This window comes from Mirounga angustirostris, unplaced genomic scaffold (genome assembly GCF_029215605.1).
Source record: "Mirounga angustirostris isolate CCGP_5_RB_7025 unplaced genomic scaffold, mMirAng1.0.hap1 SCAF_17, whole genome shotgun sequence".
Classification (NCBI taxonomy): domain Eukaryota; kingdom Metazoa; phylum Chordata; class Mammalia; order Carnivora; family Phocidae; genus Mirounga; species Mirounga angustirostris.
The window spans coordinates 39,295,850-39,314,359 of NW_026991725.1; the positions used below are offsets into that span (position 1 = coordinate 39,295,850).

General features: G+C 55.1%; 4 protein-coding genes across 15 annotated transcripts in view; 2 read left to right on the top strand and 2 right to left on the bottom strand.

The window, feature by feature from the left end:
* The window catches only part of RECQL5 (RecQ like helicase 5), a 35,324-nt gene that overhangs the window by 6,131 nt on the left and 10,683 nt on the right, over positions 1-18,510 (bottom strand). For 11 of the 12 annotated variants that reach the window (XR_010408474.1, XR_010408475.1, XR_006793202.3 and 8 more), the window contains one exon: positions 15,803-15,882. Coding sequence is in view for 5 of the 12 variants with exons in the window: in XM_064582525.1 (XP_064438595.1) it covers positions 15,803-15,882 (80 nt within the window). In the remaining 7 variants the exon portion in view is untranslated. Of the gene's footprint in view, positions 1-1,628; positions 5,351-15,802; positions 15,883-18,510 lie in introns of those variants that run through there. The other variant, XM_045888463.3, reaches the window with a different exon arrangement.
* Positions 599-13,443, top strand: SMIM6 (small integral membrane protein 6). Its single transcript, XM_045888465.3, has 3 exons — positions 599-735; positions 8,991-9,127; positions 13,198-13,443. The coding sequence occupies exons 2-3, from the start codon at positions 9,086-9,088 to the stop codon at positions 13,384-13,386; spliced, it is 231 nt and encodes a 76-aa protein (XP_045744421.1). The 5' UTR covers positions 599-735; positions 8,991-9,085; the 3' UTR covers positions 13,387-13,443.
* SMIM5 (small integral membrane protein 5) lies at positions 605-8,021 on the top strand. The gene is made up of 3 exons (XM_045888466.3): positions 605-735; positions 6,750-7,001; positions 7,445-8,021. The coding sequence occupies exons 2-3, from the start codon at positions 6,875-6,877 to the stop codon at positions 7,537-7,539; spliced, it is 222 nt and encodes a 73-aa protein (XP_045744422.1). The 5' UTR covers positions 605-735; positions 6,750-6,874; the 3' UTR covers positions 7,540-8,021.
* On the bottom strand, positions 17,576-18,480 carry LOC123853765 (myosin regulatory light chain 12A-like). The gene has a single exon (XM_045888464.3). The coding sequence runs from the start codon at positions 17,915-17,917 to the stop codon at positions 17,576-17,578; it is 342 nt and encodes a 113-aa protein (XP_045744420.1). The 5' UTR covers positions 17,918-18,480.

The following is an 18,510-nucleotide window of genomic DNA, read 5'->3' on the forward strand; positions in this document are numbered from 1 at the left end:
CCCAAGTTCTTCCCCAAGATGCCTCCCCAGGGGGTTGGCCTTGTGGGTGGGCTGGCAGCTCCCCCACTATTCACTTTTTTTCTTCAGAGGGGCCAGAGGGCGGGACCAGCCAGGGAGTCTCCAGAGAGATAGGTTGGGGGGGATGGGCCCAGAGCCCTTCTGAGGGTAGGGAGGGGGCCAAAGAGCTGGGAGTGCTGTGCGGCCTCCCTCCGCCACCCCAAGGCTCAGGTGGAGCCTCCCAGGGAACAAGAGAGCGGACCTCCTCTTTTATCAGCTCCCGGCCCAGGCCCAGCCCACAATGGCTTAGCACACACCCGCCCAGAGGGAGAGGAGAGGAAGAGGAGGAACAGGAGAGCCGAGCGCGCCCAGCCAGACCTCCAGGGGCAGCACAGCGCACAGGAGCCTGAAGCCAGCCGCCAAGGTCCCAGCAGGGATTCCCTCACCGGGGCAGAGGAGGCAGTGGCACTGCCCCCCCCCCACTTGGTGACCGCCCCATGTAACCTGACACTTGGATCTCCAGGACGACCAACAACAGAAAAGCTAAGGCCGAGACAGCAGCTGGCTGTCAGCAGCCGGGAGTTCCACACGCTCTGAGGAAGGCGCCCAGGGGCAGGTCAGGAAAGAGGCATCCGAGAAGGAAGGAAGAGGTGGTGGCTGGGCCGAAGACAGCCCCAGGAGGCTGCTGGGCTCCCCGGCATGTGCGGCTGCCCCCCAACCCCACACCCGAGTTCCTAGGTGAGTGGTGCCAGCCACAGATGATAGGGTTGCGGGGGGGGGCGGGGTGCGGGGCAGCCAGGGTCCCCTGCCCCAAGGGTGGAGAGCCACCATCTACCTGGAACACAGAGGCTCACGGGGGTGCAACTTCATTTAAACGTGGGCTCTCCCTTCTTTTGCTGGGACCCGGCACTGGGGGGACACGGGCTGAGCGCTTTCCTCCCGGCCTGCTGAGCACGCAGAGGGGCCCCAAGTGCCTGCTTACTCTGCAAGTTAGTTTAAGCTTGTTCTATTCGGGGGCTTAAACAAGGGATTTGGCCTTCCTGGCTTGGGAGAGAACTGCTGCCTGCCCGCTGAGCTTCCCTTTTTCCCAGGATCAATGCAGAGCCCTCTGTGTGCCTGCTTTCTCCCAGTGGAGGCGGCTCGGCGCAGGGTCTGCCCCGCCAGTTTGCGCCCCCCAGGAACGTGGCGGTACCCGCAGCAGCCCTGCCCATCTGTGTCCTGCATCAGCGAGGCAGCTGCCACCTCGCGTGAGGGGCTTGGCCCACTCACTGCCAGGTGTCCTCAGCTCAGAGCTAAGCCCAGGTGCTCCTCCCTGGGCCCATTTGGAATCCCGTGAGCTCCCAAGTCTCCCTGAATGCTGCGCCAGAAGCATGAGGGCCTGACTCTGAGGGTGGGGTGGGGAGAAGGCGATGATGGTGAGGCTGGTGGAGGACCCGCCTGGTATTTGGCCCTCTGCCATGCCACTGGAATGCTGAGCCCAAGACGGCTCTTCAAGCAGCCCCGGGAGCAGCCCCCTTGGGCAGGGCCCCATGAGCCGAGGCTGCCTGCTCCTCCTGCCTCCCTGCCCCCACCCTAGGGTTAAAGTCTCCCTTCCCCGCCCCCCAGATGTTTCCCCCAAAGCAAACAAGCTAATATCTACTTAGAAAGAAAAACAACAATCTAGGGAAAAGTGGAAACCAAGGATCAGTCCAAGTGTTCTTGGCTCATAAGAGGCTGTGGGATTTGGCCTGGGTTGGTGGCTGGGGAGACTAAAAGCCCTGCAGCGATGAGCCAGGCATGGCAGAGAGGGGCCAGGCGCCAGTTCCGTGTTGCAGGCAGTGGGCAGGGCTGGGTAAGGGAAGGGCGCAGTGGTGAGCCCAGGGCTACCCCTGCTGGCTCGGATCTGCAAGGCAAGCGGGTGGGGAGCTGAGTCCCTGCAGCCACAGGACATAGGTGGTCTGGGTCCCCTGAACACAGGCGCTGAGCTGGAACAGCAGGGTGATGCCTGGCTTCTGGGGCTGGGGGAACCATCCCTAGCAGCAGGAAGTGCCTCCTCCGGTCCTGGAAAGCCACGGGGTTAGGGAAGCAGGACTGCTCTGGGTTCAAATGTCTACTTCCCACAGCAGCTTGGAGCCAAGGCAGAAAAGGGCATCGTCTAAGGCTTGATGCAGTGCCCAGTGGACACCTCTGCCTTACTGGTCAGGCCCCTGGACCCCGCAAATCTGCCACAACCATCAGTCTGCCCCATCATAGCTGTTTCTCAAACAAGACAGGGCCCGGTGGGGCAAGAGTGGCTGCAACCCACCATGACAAGATGACAGGGGCCCCGAGCCATCAGCACACCACTTATCAGTCCTAAACAGGCCGGCGTGCTGCCTGCTCTCTTCCACAAAGGGCCCCTGGGGTTGGAATATCAGTTTTGCAAGGAGGAAACCGGGAAGCTTCAGGACCCAGTGGCAGCTGTCTGGCCTGCAGGATGCCCGCCTGCTCTCTCACAAGGTTCTCTGTGCCAGGAGATGCCACACAAAGGAATGTTTTCTGGTCCCTCCCACTCTGCCAGCCTTCACCTCTGCCCGGCTCACCTCCCCTGCCATGGGCTGCCATTTCAGCCACTGAGCACCCTCCAAAGGTTCCTAGAAGGGCCACACACAGGCAGCCAAGGCTGCTCTCCCTTCCTGGGGCCATGGGAAGCCACTTGCTTAGGCTGCTTCCAACCGAAGCACTCCCGAGCCTCATAGGGCTGGGACGGACTCTGATTGCCTTGGTTCATGGGGAAGTACAGTTTTGGAAGGAGAATGGATGACCCTCCTATCTCCTTGAGATAGACCAGAAAGATAAACGTGATCATCAGTACCCGCTCTGGCCTTCCCTGTCTTCCTCCCTCCAAACCTGAGAAAGTAAAAGGGACAAGAAGCAGCCAGCCTCAGAGTACCCACGTTTCCTGGGTCACAGCTGGGAACTGGGACTCCCTACAGAACCACGGCTGAGGAACATACCGCACGGTCACCTGACGACTGCTGGTTATATTGGGCACCAGGCATCAGGCACCCCCCGGGCCTCTCTTTAAATAGCCCACTGGGAAGAGTGCCTGGGACCTGCTAGAATGTGCCTCCTCCCTCTTAGGAGAACAAGGTCCCTCCAGCTCCCATGGTACCCACTGAAGTTTATTCTGCTCAAGCCCAAGGTGGAAATGGCAGAACGTCAACTGAAAAAAAAGGGGGTTCCCTGTCAGCCTTCGGGGCAGAACCTCGGTTGTCCAGTGGCCCCATCCCGTTCATAGCCCAGACAGAATCAGTGAGCAGCCCGGGATGAAACCCCACAGCTGGTACAGCTTGCTAACTCAGCTCACCAGAGGAGCCCTGGGCGCAAAGGCACAATGCCATCCACGGCCACACGGCCACAGGCACGGCCTGCCACTAGCGTGGACTGGCATTCCTCCCAGAGTGGGGCCCTATGCCCCAGAGTCCTCTGGGTGGGACTCTGTAGCGTCCTGACTTCATAATGCCTGGAGGATGGCCGACTTCAGAGCCAAAGCTTCTGACCAACAAAGCCCACATTTCCTGCACAGCCAAGCAGCCTGGGCCCAACCTGCATCCTCCCTGCTCTGGGGATCACACCCCTCAGAATGGCCAGGTCTCCACACCGCTTCTTGCTCACAAGCAGAGCCCTCCCCTCCACAATCCCTCCCCGGGTCTTTGGACCTGGAAACACAAGTGAAAAAGCCGCTCTTGCCCAGGTGGCCTCTGCCCGCTTCCTCTTTCAAGGAGTCTCTGATGGCTACATTAGGCAATGCAGGCACAGGGCCAATCAGGCTGAAGAAGCCAGACCAAGCGGAGACGAAGAGGGGAGGAGAAAAGGTGCCCAACTCCTGAGCCCTATGCAAAGTCTCCCCCAGGGCTTTGCTGGGCACCTCTGTTCCCTCCTCCAGGAATGAGACCAGCAGGTAGGCTACTGCACTCCTGAAAACACGGGAATTGGGGATGCCCAGAGAGGCCCCAGAATGAGAGGGGACCACCCTCCTGGTGCAAGTCCACTTCACTGGTCAACAGGGGGCGGGGGCGGGGCGTGTTCAGTGTGACCAGAGGAGAGGGGCCCTATGCGTGGGAAGGAGTTTGGTGAATCTGAGACAAGATCTGGCCGTCTGGTGACAAGCTACATGTGGTTCTCAGAGAATAGGTGTGGCCCTGGCCTGGGCATGAGGTGCCTGAATAAAAGCAGTGCTCCAGACTCATGAGTGTGGAATGGGGCTGATCAGGCAGAGCACACCCACTTCTAGAGGGCTCTGGGGCCCTAGTCCCTGCACTGCGCCTACTGCATGGATGGTGCCCTCAGTAGGCCGCGCTGGAGGCTGACTTGCCTTGCCAGCCAGAGAGCAGGCTGCCTAAGATAGGCCTCCATGAGAGACAGCGTGATGCAGTAGGGGGGCTGGCCAGGCTCCCCATCCTGCTGTGTGACCTCAGAGGAGCCACTTACTCTTCCTACTCTCCCAGCTCTGTTTCCCATACATAAAGGGAAGCAGGGGTAGATGACCACGGCATTCTAGGACCCCGTGCCCCTTAGTACACTTGGAAACCGGGATCTTGATCTCCTTTGCAGAAACATGCTGACCCTGGGGTGGGGTGTGAGAGAAGAGGGGGGATCTAAACTCCAGGAGCCTCCCACTTTTTTTTTTTTTTTTTAGATTTTATTTATTTATTTGAGAGAAAGAATGAGAAAGAGAGCATGAGAGGGGTGAGGGTCAGAGGGAGAAGCAGACTCCCTGCTGAGCAGGGAGCCCGATGCGGGACTCGATCCAGGGACTCCAGGATCATGACCTGAGCCGAAGGCAGTCGCTTAACCAACTGAGCCACCCAGGCGCCCAAGGAGCCTCCCACTTCTGACAGGAAACCCTCTAATCCTCCAGGGACCCATCTGCCTGCTACCCTCACCATCACTTAAAACACAGCTCCCGTCTCCAGCCTGCCCCACCACCTACCTTCACCTCACACACCACAAACATCCTGGGAACGCAGGACATAGATGAAGCTCCCCAGAGGTGTTTGGGGAGGGTCTCTGAAACAGTGTACAAGGGGGTACGACTGCCCCCAAAGGCTTCCTCGATGCTCCTGCAGTGGCCAGACGCCCCCCGCCCCGAGGGGAATCACATGTGCAGGGCCCCAACGTGTGCCAGGATCTGGGCTAGCCACCGCTATGCTTCCAGGAGTCAATCCAACAGCCTCGAAAGATGGGCATCTCCTCTCACGTAAAATGAGGAAAAGAAACAGACTCAGAGAGGCAAAGTGAGACACGTCCATGTCACGGAAGCGGGAAGGGGGCAGGCGGCATCGAAACAATGCCCCCTGGAGCGGCAGCTGACCAACGGAGAGCAGTTACCCTGTGGAAGAGGAGACACGGGAGGCACATGCCAGCTGCCGTCCAGGTCCCGAAGGCCCGCGAGGCAGAAGAGGGGTACAAGTGTCCTGTGTGACCACGGGCGGGACCAATGAGGTGGGGAGGAGGTCCCACCTTACAACGATCAGCGCTGTTCCAAGAAGGAAGACGGTAGGCTGCCATAGCAGGTGGGAACCCCCATCTCACCAAGAGAGGCTCACAAAAAGGCTGCATGCCAAAAGGAGTGCAGGGAGCCAGGTACAGGGTAAAAGGTTCAAGCAGACGACCTTCAAGGTAGTTCTAAGACAGCTCTACTGTGGCGGGAGTCCCAGCAGTGACCGGCTTCCAAGACTGCGGCCATCTCAGGAGAACCTGCCTGGCCCCGACCCAGGACAAGGCAGCAGTAATTAGATCCTCAGGTCTGGCACGAGCCCCTGGCCACCTGTTACCCTCCCTTGGATTAGAGCTGCCTTGGTGAACAAGTTCAGGCTGGGTTGGCACAAGCTGTCCCTGGTCCATCTCTGAAGAGGCACTTGCTCCCTTGTGTCCACTGATTGGCTGAGGCCGGAGGGGAAAGACACTGACATCGAGCACGCCCCAACTCACAGTCCCAGCCTGGACCTTCCCCTTCAGCCTGTCGAGCACCCTTGGACAGGAAGAAGCTCTCAGTCAGGGGCCTGGAGGGCTGAGTTGCCACATAGCTGGGGCAGGGGTAGGGGCAGAGGGGACTCTCCTGGCCTGAACCAGCAGAGGAGGGGCTGGTAAACCAGGCTGATCCCATCCTGAGAGGATCCCCTTGGGAAAAACTGCAGGAACACAACGTCATCTCTTCCTCCTCAAAGAACACTGAATGAGTAAAGAAATTGGGCTGGGGGGGGGGGCCTGAAGGGGCTCAGACCACCTCCCCGTTAGCTCTCACTTCCAGCTGACCCTAGCTAGAAGCCCCCATGTGCGTGCTGGAAGAAGAACCTAATCCTTCTGCCCCACATATGATGGGAGGCAAGAGTACCAGGCTGGAATCCTAAAGCCCAGTCTCCCTGCTGGGAACTGGGGAGGCACCCAAAGTCCTGAAGGACCCAGGGGTCACCAGGGGAGCTGTGCCAGCCCTAGGCGCCCCAGCAAAACCAGGAGTGGTGCCTGAGACAAAGGAATGTAACAGTGAAGTCACCCCACCTTGAAGTCGGGAACCCTGGCCAACCGTGGCCGGCTGACAGACCTCTCCTATGTCTGACTGTGCTGGGCAGCCCCCATGGCAGGGCCTCGGGCTCCCTGCCGTCACCAGCTTCCCCCACCACGGGTGGTGTCAGCTGGGTCGGGGTTGAGGGCCCCAGTGGTTCCCTCCCCGCTCATGAGCCACAGGGGTACAGGGGTGAGACCTGACGAACTCGTTCTGCGGGCTGCAGGTGGGTGTGGCCTCCCAGCCCTGTCTCTGCTCAGCACTCCCGGCAGGAGCCCGGCAGGAGCCCGGCAGGAGCCCGGCAGGAGCCCGGCAGGAGTCCGGCAGGAGCCCGGCAGGAGCCGGCGCACCATGGCAGCTGCCAGCTTTGTGCAGGAGATGCGCTCCATGGGTGAGAAGCTGCTGCTCAAGCTGCAGAGACTACCGCAGGCCGAGCCTGTGGAGATCGTGGCCTTCTCGGTCATCCTCCTTTTCACAGGTAAGCTGGGGCTCTCCCATTCTCCCCGGCGGCCCTGGCTCTTCCTGGCATCCGGGAAAGCTGAGACCGTGGTGCTGGCCAGAGGACTGGCTAGGTGTCCCCCAGACCGAGGAGAAGCAGATGTCCCTGGGGGAAAGCCAAGGGACCGCCCTAATCCTCGACAAGCTGCTCCAGTGATGGGGTGGTGCTGGAAGCAGGGCCCAGAGGCAGCCCGGAATCCCAACCAGGGGTGGAAGGAGCGAGGCTGTGGGCAGCGGAGGAGGCAGGACAGGGAGGTCAGGGCCCCGTGGCCGGCACGGGGACAGCCGACACCTCCCACCAGACTCTTTGGGCAAAGATCCCGCACACCTCCAGAGGGCTTTCCTTTCAAGTCGGGGGTCTGTGCTCCCCTCCGCCCCCCGCCCGGGCTTCCCGTGCTCTCTGCTCCTCTCTCCCCCACCCAGCTACCGTGCTGCTACTGCTGCTGAGCGCCTGCTGCTGCTGCCCCGCTGAGCGCAGACGCGGGAAGGTCCATGCCCGGCCCGTAACCCCACCGTGAGGGGCAGACACGAGGACGGCACGTTGGCGAGGAGGCTGCCAGAGCCATGACCCCAGGTGCCACCTGGCCCTGTGGCCCTCAGCCCACAAGACGGCACTCCGTGGCCCCGGCTCCGGCCCTGCCCAGGAACCTGCCACCTGCAGCCTTACCAAGGAAGCAAGGGCTGGGACAGCCACCAAACTCTGACCTGCCAGGGAACTCCGGGGGCCGGGGAGGAGTCAACTGTTTCAAACACCAAGTAAACAAAAACGGGATTCTTTCCCAACCTGCACCTTTTAACAAAACACAGAAGCAGGGTCCCCATACTTGGATGGAGAACAGCCTGCATCTGTGGGGAGCTGGCCCTCGGGGCCCCCACGCCAAAGAGGGGCTTTGTGCAATAGCTACTGGATCCCAAGCTTCCCACCAGAGGGGAGCATGTCAGTATTCTGCTCCGGTATTTGCCCATTTCTTTCCCAGTAAAAGCTTTCTGTTTATGTGTTTCTGCGGCGCCAGACTCCCTGGCCTGGGCTCGGTGCTTCTGAAGGGCAATGTGCCAGAATTCCAGGGGTGTGGCCGGTGACTGTCCTTGCCAGGCCTCTGCACTCCCTGTGCCCACGAAAGCTGGAAAAACACACAGGCAGGAATGCCATGCAAGAGGGAACCAGGGGAAGGGTGAGGGTGAAAGTCCCGTCGGCAGCAACTGCTAACGAGCTCTGGCTCCAGATGCCCCCACTGCATGGACCGGGTTCTGGACTCAGGAAGGCCGCTCCACAGCTTCCGCCACCGCTTACTTTACCTGCACACCCCACACCAGCGGGCTCAGGCCACCGGGTCTTCCCAAACTTCTGGAGTCAGAGAAGAGAGGTCAGGCCCCTACTGTTGTCCATAACCTGCATCCTGACCCCTCAGTCTTTTCCCCATCATGTGCCAGGCTGTCCGGGAGGAAATCCTCACCCCGCCACTCACCAGCTGTGTGAATGCGGGTTAGTGATTCGACCTCCTCGAGCCACATTTCCTCCCCTCTGAGACTTCGCTAACCCCGGTAGCTGCCTCCTGGGGCGAGCTTCTGAGGAGAAACTGAGATGATCTACAGCAAGCACTTGGCACAGTACTGGGCATATCCTAAGAGCTCTGGAGATATGAACCATCGTCATTATCTGCCCCTCTAAACAAGAGCAACATGGACCCATTTTAAGGATTGGCCCTGTCACAATGTAACACCACCCTGCCTCCCTCCCTTCAGTTCACTTTCTCTTCCAGGTAGAGCTGCCAACCCAGGAAAGAGGTTGGGGGAGTCAAAAAGCTCTCCGTGGTACCTCCCCCTCCATCCCCGCTGGTCCCCCAGAGTCACTAGGGGTGGAGCCCTATCTAGAAAAACGGAGTGCAGAGGGGATGCCGAGCAGGTGGGAGAAACTCTGGCTGGTTTCACTTCCTGGTGTCCACTGACTTGTCTGACGGGTTTGGTTTAGGTTGAAGACCCAGAGAGGAAGTACTTCCACACAAAAGAAAAGAAATTCAAGAACCAGCCTGAACCCACCCCACAAGAACGGGATTCAGAATAACAATGATAACGATGAGGATGGTGAAGGTGGCAGGTGATGATCAGGTTGGCTGAAATTCCCTGAAGGCTTATGTCTGCTTGGTCACTGCCTAAAGCATTTTTTTTTTTTAAGATTTTATTTATTTGGGGGGGGGCAGGGAGGGCACAGAGGAAGAGTGAGAGGGAGAAGCAGTCTCCCCACTGAGCAGAGTCCGATGTGAGGTTGGATCCGAGGACCCCAGGATCATGACCTGAGCCGAAGGCAGACGCTTCACCAACTGAGCCACCCAGGTGCCCCAAGCCTAAAGCATTCTGATGCAGGTGATTTTGTTTGATCACAACAGCCTCAGTGCCATGGGTACCATTATTATCCCTATTTTAGACATGAGGAAATTGAGCCTTAGCGACACTGGGTCACTTTCCTAAGTTCAACCAGCTAAAGAGTGGCAAAGCCAGCCTCTGGACCCAGCCCACCCAGCTGCAGAACCCCTGCCCACCACACCCAGGCCCTGAGGCCTCCCAGCTGCAGTGCAGATAAGGCTCCCATCCCATTATCCTCCATCAACCGATCTTAGATCCCATACCCAAAACTGTCTTAAAATCACCTCCCTGTGAGTGGGTGGAGCCCGAAGAAGTAAGAGCTAGGGTGGGGCCCAACTAGGTCTCCCTCCCAGAAGGAAAACAGGGAAGGTGGGAGGGACCCAGCTGGGAAACCCTGCCCTTTTCAGTCTAGGCACCAAGAGCTGGAGGGGCCCCAGGAAGCCCTCAATTGAGGAGATGCTCAACAGCGGGGCAGCCCAATTCCCATGGGCCTCTCCCTTAAGCAAGTTTACATCAGCACTAAGAACGTCCCTTCCTGAGGCTGTACCTCTTTGCTAGGAGATTCTGGCTCCATGGTCTGACTGCCAAGAGGTGGCGACCATGGGCCATTTCTTTGGCATTCTCCTCCTCCTAACTGCTGAGCCCAAATAAGATGCCATCCTTGCGCTGCTGGGAAGGCTCACTCCTTCCCACTTGGCAGCAAACTGGCCCACGCAGAGCCCCACCACTAACGGCTCCCCACGGCAGTCCTGGGCAGGCTTTGGTCCCACTCAGCTCAACAAATCAGATCGGCTCCAGCGCGACAGCAGCCTGGCACATTCCCAGCACGGGTCTTCTAGGGAAGAGAGGCAGGGAGAGGAAGCAGCAATCCCCCCATTGTGGGAAAGAACAAAAAGAGAGGTACAGCAATGGTGGCCATGGAAGGGGAGGCCAGCAGGCTGTCTGCGCCCTGAAGGGCATCTGGCTATCACAGGTCTCCATTCCTGCCACCAGGCCCACTGGAACAAGCCACCCCCAAGTCTGCCTGCGCTCATTGCTGCACCGATTTCCCAGCTTCATCAGGCCTCCCCTGACTCTGGCCTCTACTCCACAGGAGCCTCTCGCTTCCTCCAAAGGTCCACACTCAAGATCTGTGCATTTTACCGGCTATTATGCCTTATCAGAAACCACAGTAGAGCCCCGGGTACAAGAATCTCATTAGCAAAACCTGGCAGAGAGCACATAAAACACTCTTCTCCTAAAGCTGTTTTCTCAAGCATTAACGTTCAAGAGCAACCTACAGTAAAAATCTTCACGACATAGTTGCCTGTGGGTAACACAACTTCCAGACCCCAAAACTGAGGACAATTTTGTTCTCAAAAGTAGTTTCCTCACCCTCCTCAGGACCTGCTGCCTGCCATGAAACACCGTCCCCTGGTCCTACCTCTTCCGTGGTCTTCATGCCTCAGCCTAACCTCACTCCTTACGGGGGATCCCCTCCGCCCCCAGGCCAGGCTACACCACACACACCAACAGCATTCTCCACCTCTTCCCATAATGTCCCCTTCATGATGATCATTTCCGTAGGATTTTCTGATCAGGGCCAGCAATTAACTGGAAGAGTTTTGTATACATGACACAAAACGTTCCCCATGCATCTCATTTTAAATGGAAACATATACGTGCACATTCCTTGGCCAATCTTTTTGCTGTAGGGCCAACGCCTTTCCTCCGAGTGTGGGGTTTGCTGGCCAGAGTTCCTATATTGGCTATTTGCTAACTGTGGTTACTACAAAGCAGAACAAGAACTTAAAAGGCATCCACAGAAATCGGCGTGTGAAATCCTGGATTTTTGCAACATGTTTCCAGTTGTCTTGCCACATCTGTTTTGACAGACATACTGAGTGATTCCAAAGTCATTCCAAAGTGGTCAAATAGGTGCTTATAGCAACAACTCCCACCACCACCCCCCCGGACCCCACACTACCCCCGCCCCCTTGAGGTGTGGCAGGGAGCTTCCGGGCTCAGCTCTGCAGCCAAGCTCCACAGCTGGGTTTAAACCCCCGAGCAGTTACTTCTTAGCTGGATGACCTTGGGTGAGTTGCTTCACCTCGGTGCCTGCTCCCCAGCTGTAAAACTGGGGTTTCGACGATTCCTGTTGCTCCATGTTTTTATGTAACATTAAGTGTGATTATGTCAGTACAACAAGGACAAATGCCACAAACAGGTTTGGGAACAAACAGCTGACTCCTGATAAGCATCCAACTTCACTGATGGAGGAAGTAGACGGCTGTGCTAGAGACCAGCCTGCCGGTTGGAAGCATTCAGCAGCCAAGCGTCAGTATGTTTTATGGAGGGAAACTTGAAACATCAGGTGAGCCCATGACAGTCAAGAAGGACTTTACTGAACTCGCTCATCATCTGTCTCCTCCAACCCCGGCTGCACGTCAGCCTTGGCCCAGAGGCTTTATAGAGCACGGGGCTCTGACTGCCCAGAGACTGAGCTAAGTGATACCAGGCAGGGCCCAGATGATTCTAATGAGCAGGGCTGAGGACCAGCGAGCTAGAATGGAAGGCTGGATGGGCAGGACTTGCCTCACTTGGTTCACAATGGACATGAGGTACCTCGCGCAGTTCCTGGCCACACCAAGCACTTGAATCCTAACTTTAAGGAATAAATGGTGGCCGCTAGATCTCCAGTTCTGCTTCCTCGCTGCCCCATCCATCACACCAGTGGGTAGGACCCAACCACATGAAGCAGCTGAGAGGCTGGCAAAGGCACTAGGGAAAAGTTAGCCTCCACAGGACCCTGGGGCCTCAATGGTGATAAAGACCTCGTTCCAGAAGGCGCCAGCTAGAGCTAGTTAACCATTCACCAGCCCCACAGCACCGCAGGAAGAGAGCAGCCCGGGTGCGGCTCCAGCCCAGGGCTTCCTGGAGTCCTGGGCTTCCTGTGCTCTGGCCCGGACCTCCCAGTCCACAGGCTGGCAGCTAGACAGAGGAGAGGCAGGACCCAGCCACAGGTAAGGCAGACAGGTGGCCTGACGCAAGGGTCCTGGATCCAGTCTCCCTCCCCACCCTACCCCAAGCCTGACTTCTCTCGGTGAGGACGCCTGAACATACTACCCTGAGCAGCCCCCAAAACGACATCACAAAAAGAACAGAACGCAGCTGAAGGGGTAAGTATGAAAGGCAGAAGGGGAAGGCAGTTGCTAGGCAACAGGCCCTAGCCCCCTTTGTTCGCTCCCGTGACAGCAATGAGGTCTGGTCAGGGCTACTTGGCCATGACAACACCTTTCCTCCCAACAGTCAGGGTGCGGCTGGGGCCCCCAAAGCGTGGGGTCTGCGGGATTACCCTGACCGGCCCGCTCTTAGGACACGGGAGTGTTAACAGCAGAATCAGGTAGTGACTCCTTCCTTCCTGCCGCTACTCCCCTCAACTGGCTCCCGGCCCGCAGCCTGCCCACCTGAGCTGCTTCACGATTAGCTAGTTCTTCTGTTTCCAGCTGCCTCCCGGGGAGCTACTGAGGCCTCGGCTGGACTCAGTCCGCTCCTTGACTCTGATGCTGATCTCTCAAAATGCTTCCCAAATGTTTGGCAGTTGAGGCAGGGAAAACAGCAAGGATCTGTAGCGGTGCGTTTTAGATTCTAGCTGAGTAGATCTCAGGGATGGGAAAGTGCTTGCTCACACCAGGGCGTCGAGCCCAGCATCCCTGCAGAGGTGGGACAGCTGGTCTGAGGCCGCTCCAGAGGATGAAGTGGGGGTGGACAGCAGCTCCTGGGACAGGGCCTTGGAGAGGCCCTGGCACTCAAGGCCTCTGTCCCCTCTTTTCCAGGTTCACACGGACAAACTGACAAACCAGAAGCTCATGTGGAATGATGAGTTCTGGCAGAATCCATGGGACCAGGGAGGCCTGGCAGTGATCAGCTTATTCATCACCATGATCCTGTTTCTCATTGTGTTCGCCATTATATTTGGTTTACTCCCTCCACTTAAGAAGGTCAACCGGTATGAAGAGTCGTGACCTGACTTTCTGGGGGCCAAGAAGGGGCCCACCTGTTAACTCTCAAAACACCATGTACCTTTTCTTCAAAGCCCTTTTAAGAGTCTGCAATTATACATACATGTTAACGTAATTAATTAATTAACTAATGTGATTGTCTAATAAGTGCCTGTCTTCCCCACTGAACAGAAAACCACAAAAGCAGGGGATGGGTCTCTTTCTGCTCACCACTGTATCCCCATACCCAATGTACCTGGCGCGGAGTCCGTTTCAAACAATATTTGTTGGTTGAATAAATGAATGAATGAATGAATAAATGATCAAACAAATGGGTAGACAGAAAGATGCTGGGCTGCCGGCCCCCCCAGACCACAGTCCCCAGATGACAGCGCCCAGTTCAGTTGAGGCCCAAACACAAAGTTGTTCTATCTCAAACAAGGTACAGAGGTCTCTAAGCTGGAAGTTGCTTCAACCTAATGACGGTTCCTTTTGACACTAAGAGACGAAGAGCACCGTCCGGAGTGAACAAATGCTTGTCACGGCCACAGCTGGACATGGAGGAGAGCGGAGCACTGCTGGATGCCCCGCCCCAACCTCATTCATACTGACCTGAGTGTCTCTGCCACTGGTCCCAGAGATGCCCAGGTCTCCCTCACAGGGTCCCACAGCCCCCACGCACCGCAGACCACCCTACGACACCATCTTTGTAGACGTGTAACTGCCTCTGCCAAAGCCGCCACACCGGCCTGGCCTTGGCAGCCAGGTGCCCTCCCTTAGCAAACAGCTGCTTTCACTTAAACCACAAACCAGGACTATTCTTAGAAAAAGAGCAAATATCTGGTGGGGAATGGGCGATACACCACTTATCCAAATAAAGAGACATTTCTTTTTCACTCAAAGAGCAATTGCACACTCAGCCACGACAGCAGTGCTTATTTCATGCCAGGCAGTCCTGGAATCAGGAGCCCTCGTACGCAGCACACGACGTAGGAGAGATGAGGCTGCGTGTGGCGCAGCGGGAGGCCCACTAACGCGGAGACCCCCGGGCGCACTGAGAGGCCCCAGCTCCCCAGTAGGACACAGGAGAAATAAAGGCAGGGGCCCCTAGCAAAACCTGGCCAGTTGCTGGGCGGCTGCAGCCCAGAGGCACATGGCAGAGCTAACCCTTCAGACAGTCCCACAGAGCCTCAGACTCATCCCAGAAAAGAACCCAGCAGGGGTATTTCCAGCAGAAGGGACTCTGACAACGAGCAAGGACACCCGGCCCTTTCATTATGAGCATTTTGCTCAAGGAGCCCGAGAGGGCCTAATTTAACAACTCCCTGTACTAGTGCCTGAAAAGGGCTCTGGTCGAGATGGCTGTGGGCAAGGGTGCCAACCACCTCTGCTGGGCATGGCTGTGCCACAGAGGCCAAAGGAGAGACTCAGAGGAGCCACCAAATCATCAGTGAGTAGGAGGGGGTGGGAATCAAAATACATAGCCCAAATAAGTACCTCTCTAGTTTCCAGAGGAGAGCCCCAAACATCTGCTAGATACCAGGTCTATATACTTGCTCAGCTCCAGGCTTCAAAAATCTAGTCTTGCAAAAACCAAGATGGGGCATATATATGAAATGCGCATGTCACTAAAAATTGGGAGACCCAGGATTAGTGGTGTCTGTCTACTGTGAGCTTTGTGACCATGACCTCTCTGGGCATTGGTCTGTTCATCTCTAGGTCTGAAGCAATCACTTCTGCCTCATCTACCTCAAAGGTAGACCAATATGAGTTTTTCAGATCAAAGGGCTGCACGCATGCAAAGTGCTCCCAGCTCATCCACAATCACCCCAGCTGTCCCTCGTGTCCCGAACCTGTCCTGCCACAACCTGCCTGTCACTGACCAGCCATCAGGCTCTCTCAAGCCTCTGCCACCAGCACATACAGATAAAACAGAGAAGTGGATTCCAAGCAGGCGGGCTGGTGTTACGATAGAAAAGGTGACTTCTCTCCAAGCTTATTATCCACCCCCAAGAGATACGGCAGGTCACATGGCTCTTTCTGGGTCCAGGATAAAAGTGAATCCTACTCAAGTGAAGCCAGTGGTCCAGCTCAATGCCAAGTGATGACCACAATGCTCATGGCTCAGAACCAATCACATGATTCATGACAGGGTCACTCATGGGACCATCTACTCCAGAAGTGGATGGAGTGGGGTGAACGGATGACCACCCAAAATACTGAATGAGTCTTCACACTGCTAGTTTCTGGGGCCTTCCTGTCAAGGATACGGACTTCCAGACTGCCCGATAGGAAATGCCCCACACAGCAGCCTTCAGCAGGCAGCATGCCTTGGTCACCCAACAGCTGCCCTACGTTAGCTGGTTAACTAGTAGGCGCTCCGGGGGCGGGAGGGAGATCTCACTAACCCATTGCTCTACATATTAAATAAGTCACTCACCCCAGTTCTTCACAGAAGGTCACCAGGGCATCAAAGGCCAAGACAGCAGCTTTATCAGATGCTTTGTTCCCTCTCTTTTCCTGGAGACAAGAAAAGACCACTTAGCAAAAGTCTTACATAGCTGAACTACCTTGCAGCCTAAACAATCATGAGGGAGAAAAATATCAAATGACAGTAAGAAAGCCATTTACAAAATGGTGTCCCCAAACCAAACCATGCATCAGAATCACCCGGATAACTTTATTTTTTATTTATTTTTTATTTTTAAAGATTTTATTTTCAAGCAACATCCACAACGAACAAGGGGCTTGAACTCACAGTCCTGAGCTCAAGAGTCACGTGCTCCACTGACTGAGCCAGCCAGGCATCCCCCACCTGGATAACTTTCAAAAAGTGACCTGGAGCCCACACCCATACTACTGAATTGAACTTTCTGGAACGGGAGCTTTGGGGAGTTTATTTTCAAAAAGCTGCTCAGGTGATTCTCATACAAAGGGCCCAGGGATTGGCATTTGGGAACCATATATAATATGATCCATATTTTCCTTTAAGATTTTATTTTTAAGTAATCTCTACACCCAACGTGGGGCTCGAACGTACAACCCTGAGATCAAGAGTCACGTGCTCCACCAAATAAGCCAACCAGGTGTCTCAATATCATGTGTCCAATTTAATAGTAAATATACACACAGGTGTATTTAGATTTGAAGGGACACACATACCTCTGTGTGTACACAAGGATATATACTACAATGTGAGCAGTGATTTCTTCTGAGTGCTGGGATTATGCATTATTTGCCTTTTTGTACATGTCTATTTGTCAAAGTTTCCTTTCAAAAAATTGAAATTTTTGAAAATACAGAAAAATACACAGAAAAGGAATGAAAATATAACAGACACTGGTATATGAGATCTCATCTATTGGTTTTCTGCTTCTGGAAGGTGAATGAATCATCCCCACCACCTAAACACACATAAATACACCTACTACCTCTCCCTTCATTCTGCTAATCTGTTTATATCACAGTTTCTTCTGAAATCATAATTTTCCTTATGGTGAGGAAACAATAGCAACATCATTCAGAGCTAAACCATGTGACTACATTTTTATATTTCTCATGATCACATATCCTTTCTTGTACAACTTTGTTCTCCCAAAATTAACAGCTGTTTTTTCACTTAAATTTTAGTGTATTACTACCTCACCCCCAAATGCTGTGATATAATAAAAAATTCATGTCAACAGGGGCCAAAGATGGCAGGTTCCACTTTTATTTTTAGAAACCTCCCCCCTGGAGCTCCTATCCCCCCGGTTCAACTTGAACTGCCCCTCCCTCAGCCTGGCGCCCAGCCGAGACCACCCTTCCATGGCACCCCAGGACATTCCTTTTGCCTGGCTCGGGTCAGATCTCTATCTTTCTCTGAAAATACATACTGACTCTGTGTAGACTGCAGTTATTTTGGGGAGGGGGCTGGTAAGTTAAACTGCCCATTTTTCTATTCTGAAAATCGTAAAAAGTCCCCCCCTCCCATCTGATTATAGGAATGCATGTGCCCCAAATGGCTGAGAATCAGTACAAGACAGGCAAAAGCTGCAAAACTAAGAGCATGCAACAGGGTCTAAGAGAAAGTCTCAGAAAGACCCCAAGTGGCAACAAGGAATGTTTGGCTGGAATCTGCATTTCTTTTCAGTCATCTTTGTCCTTTGCTCCATGTTTAAGGAAGCACATGAATTGAGATTTCCCTTTTTGTCCAGACACTTCTCTGTACAGCTCACCCACCTGTAACCTGGCCTCCCACCGATGTCTGCAGCTCTCTCAGGTAATCGCCCCAGATGGTGCCAGCTGCTTCCTCATCAAAGCAAGCAAAAGCATTTTTGAGGACATCTTCCGGATCTGTGCCATTTAGCTTTTCACCAAACACAGTGAGAAACATGGTGAAATTTATGGGCCCCACAGCCTCATTTATTATGGCATCCAGATGCTCAACAGTTGGATTTTTCCCCAGGGAGGCAAGCATAGCATACAAATCTTCCTTGTCAGTGAAACCCTCCCTGCTCTGATCAATCACGTTGAAGGCCTCTTCAAATTTCTGAATCTGTGACTGGTCAAACATGGCGAAAACGTTGGATGTTGAGCACTGGGGGTGCTTCTTGGTGGTCCTGGTCTTTGCCCCTTTTGTTGGACATGGTAGCGGTTAAATCCCTGCCCAGCGGGAGAATATGAGCACTTCGGTTAACCCCCTCCGTGCCGCTATCAACACCCTTCTACTCCCAGAGCCTGTAAAGAACAGCACTTCCAAAGTCCGATGTCTGCTTAGCAAACCGGAAGCTATAAATGTCTTTAACCTGTCTTCACACTTAACTGGCTGGCTGGGTAGGAAATTCTAGGTTGGAAATGGTTTATCTAGAATTAGAAGGCATTGCCTCATCGTTTCTCATTTCTGATATTATGATGGAGAAAATTGGTGCTGTTCTGGCTCCCAGCCCTCCACATATCACCTCTCTGGAGGCTTTCTGGATCTTCTCTTTGTCTTACATGTCTTATTGATAAGCCTAGTGTGAGCTCTTATAACTCACTGTGTAGGGGTGCCTGGGTGGCTCAGTCGTTAAGCGTCTGCCTTCGGCTCAAGTCATGATCCCGGGGTCCTGGGATTGAGCCCCACATTGGGCTCCCTGCTCAGCGGGAAACCTGCTTCTCCCTCTCCCC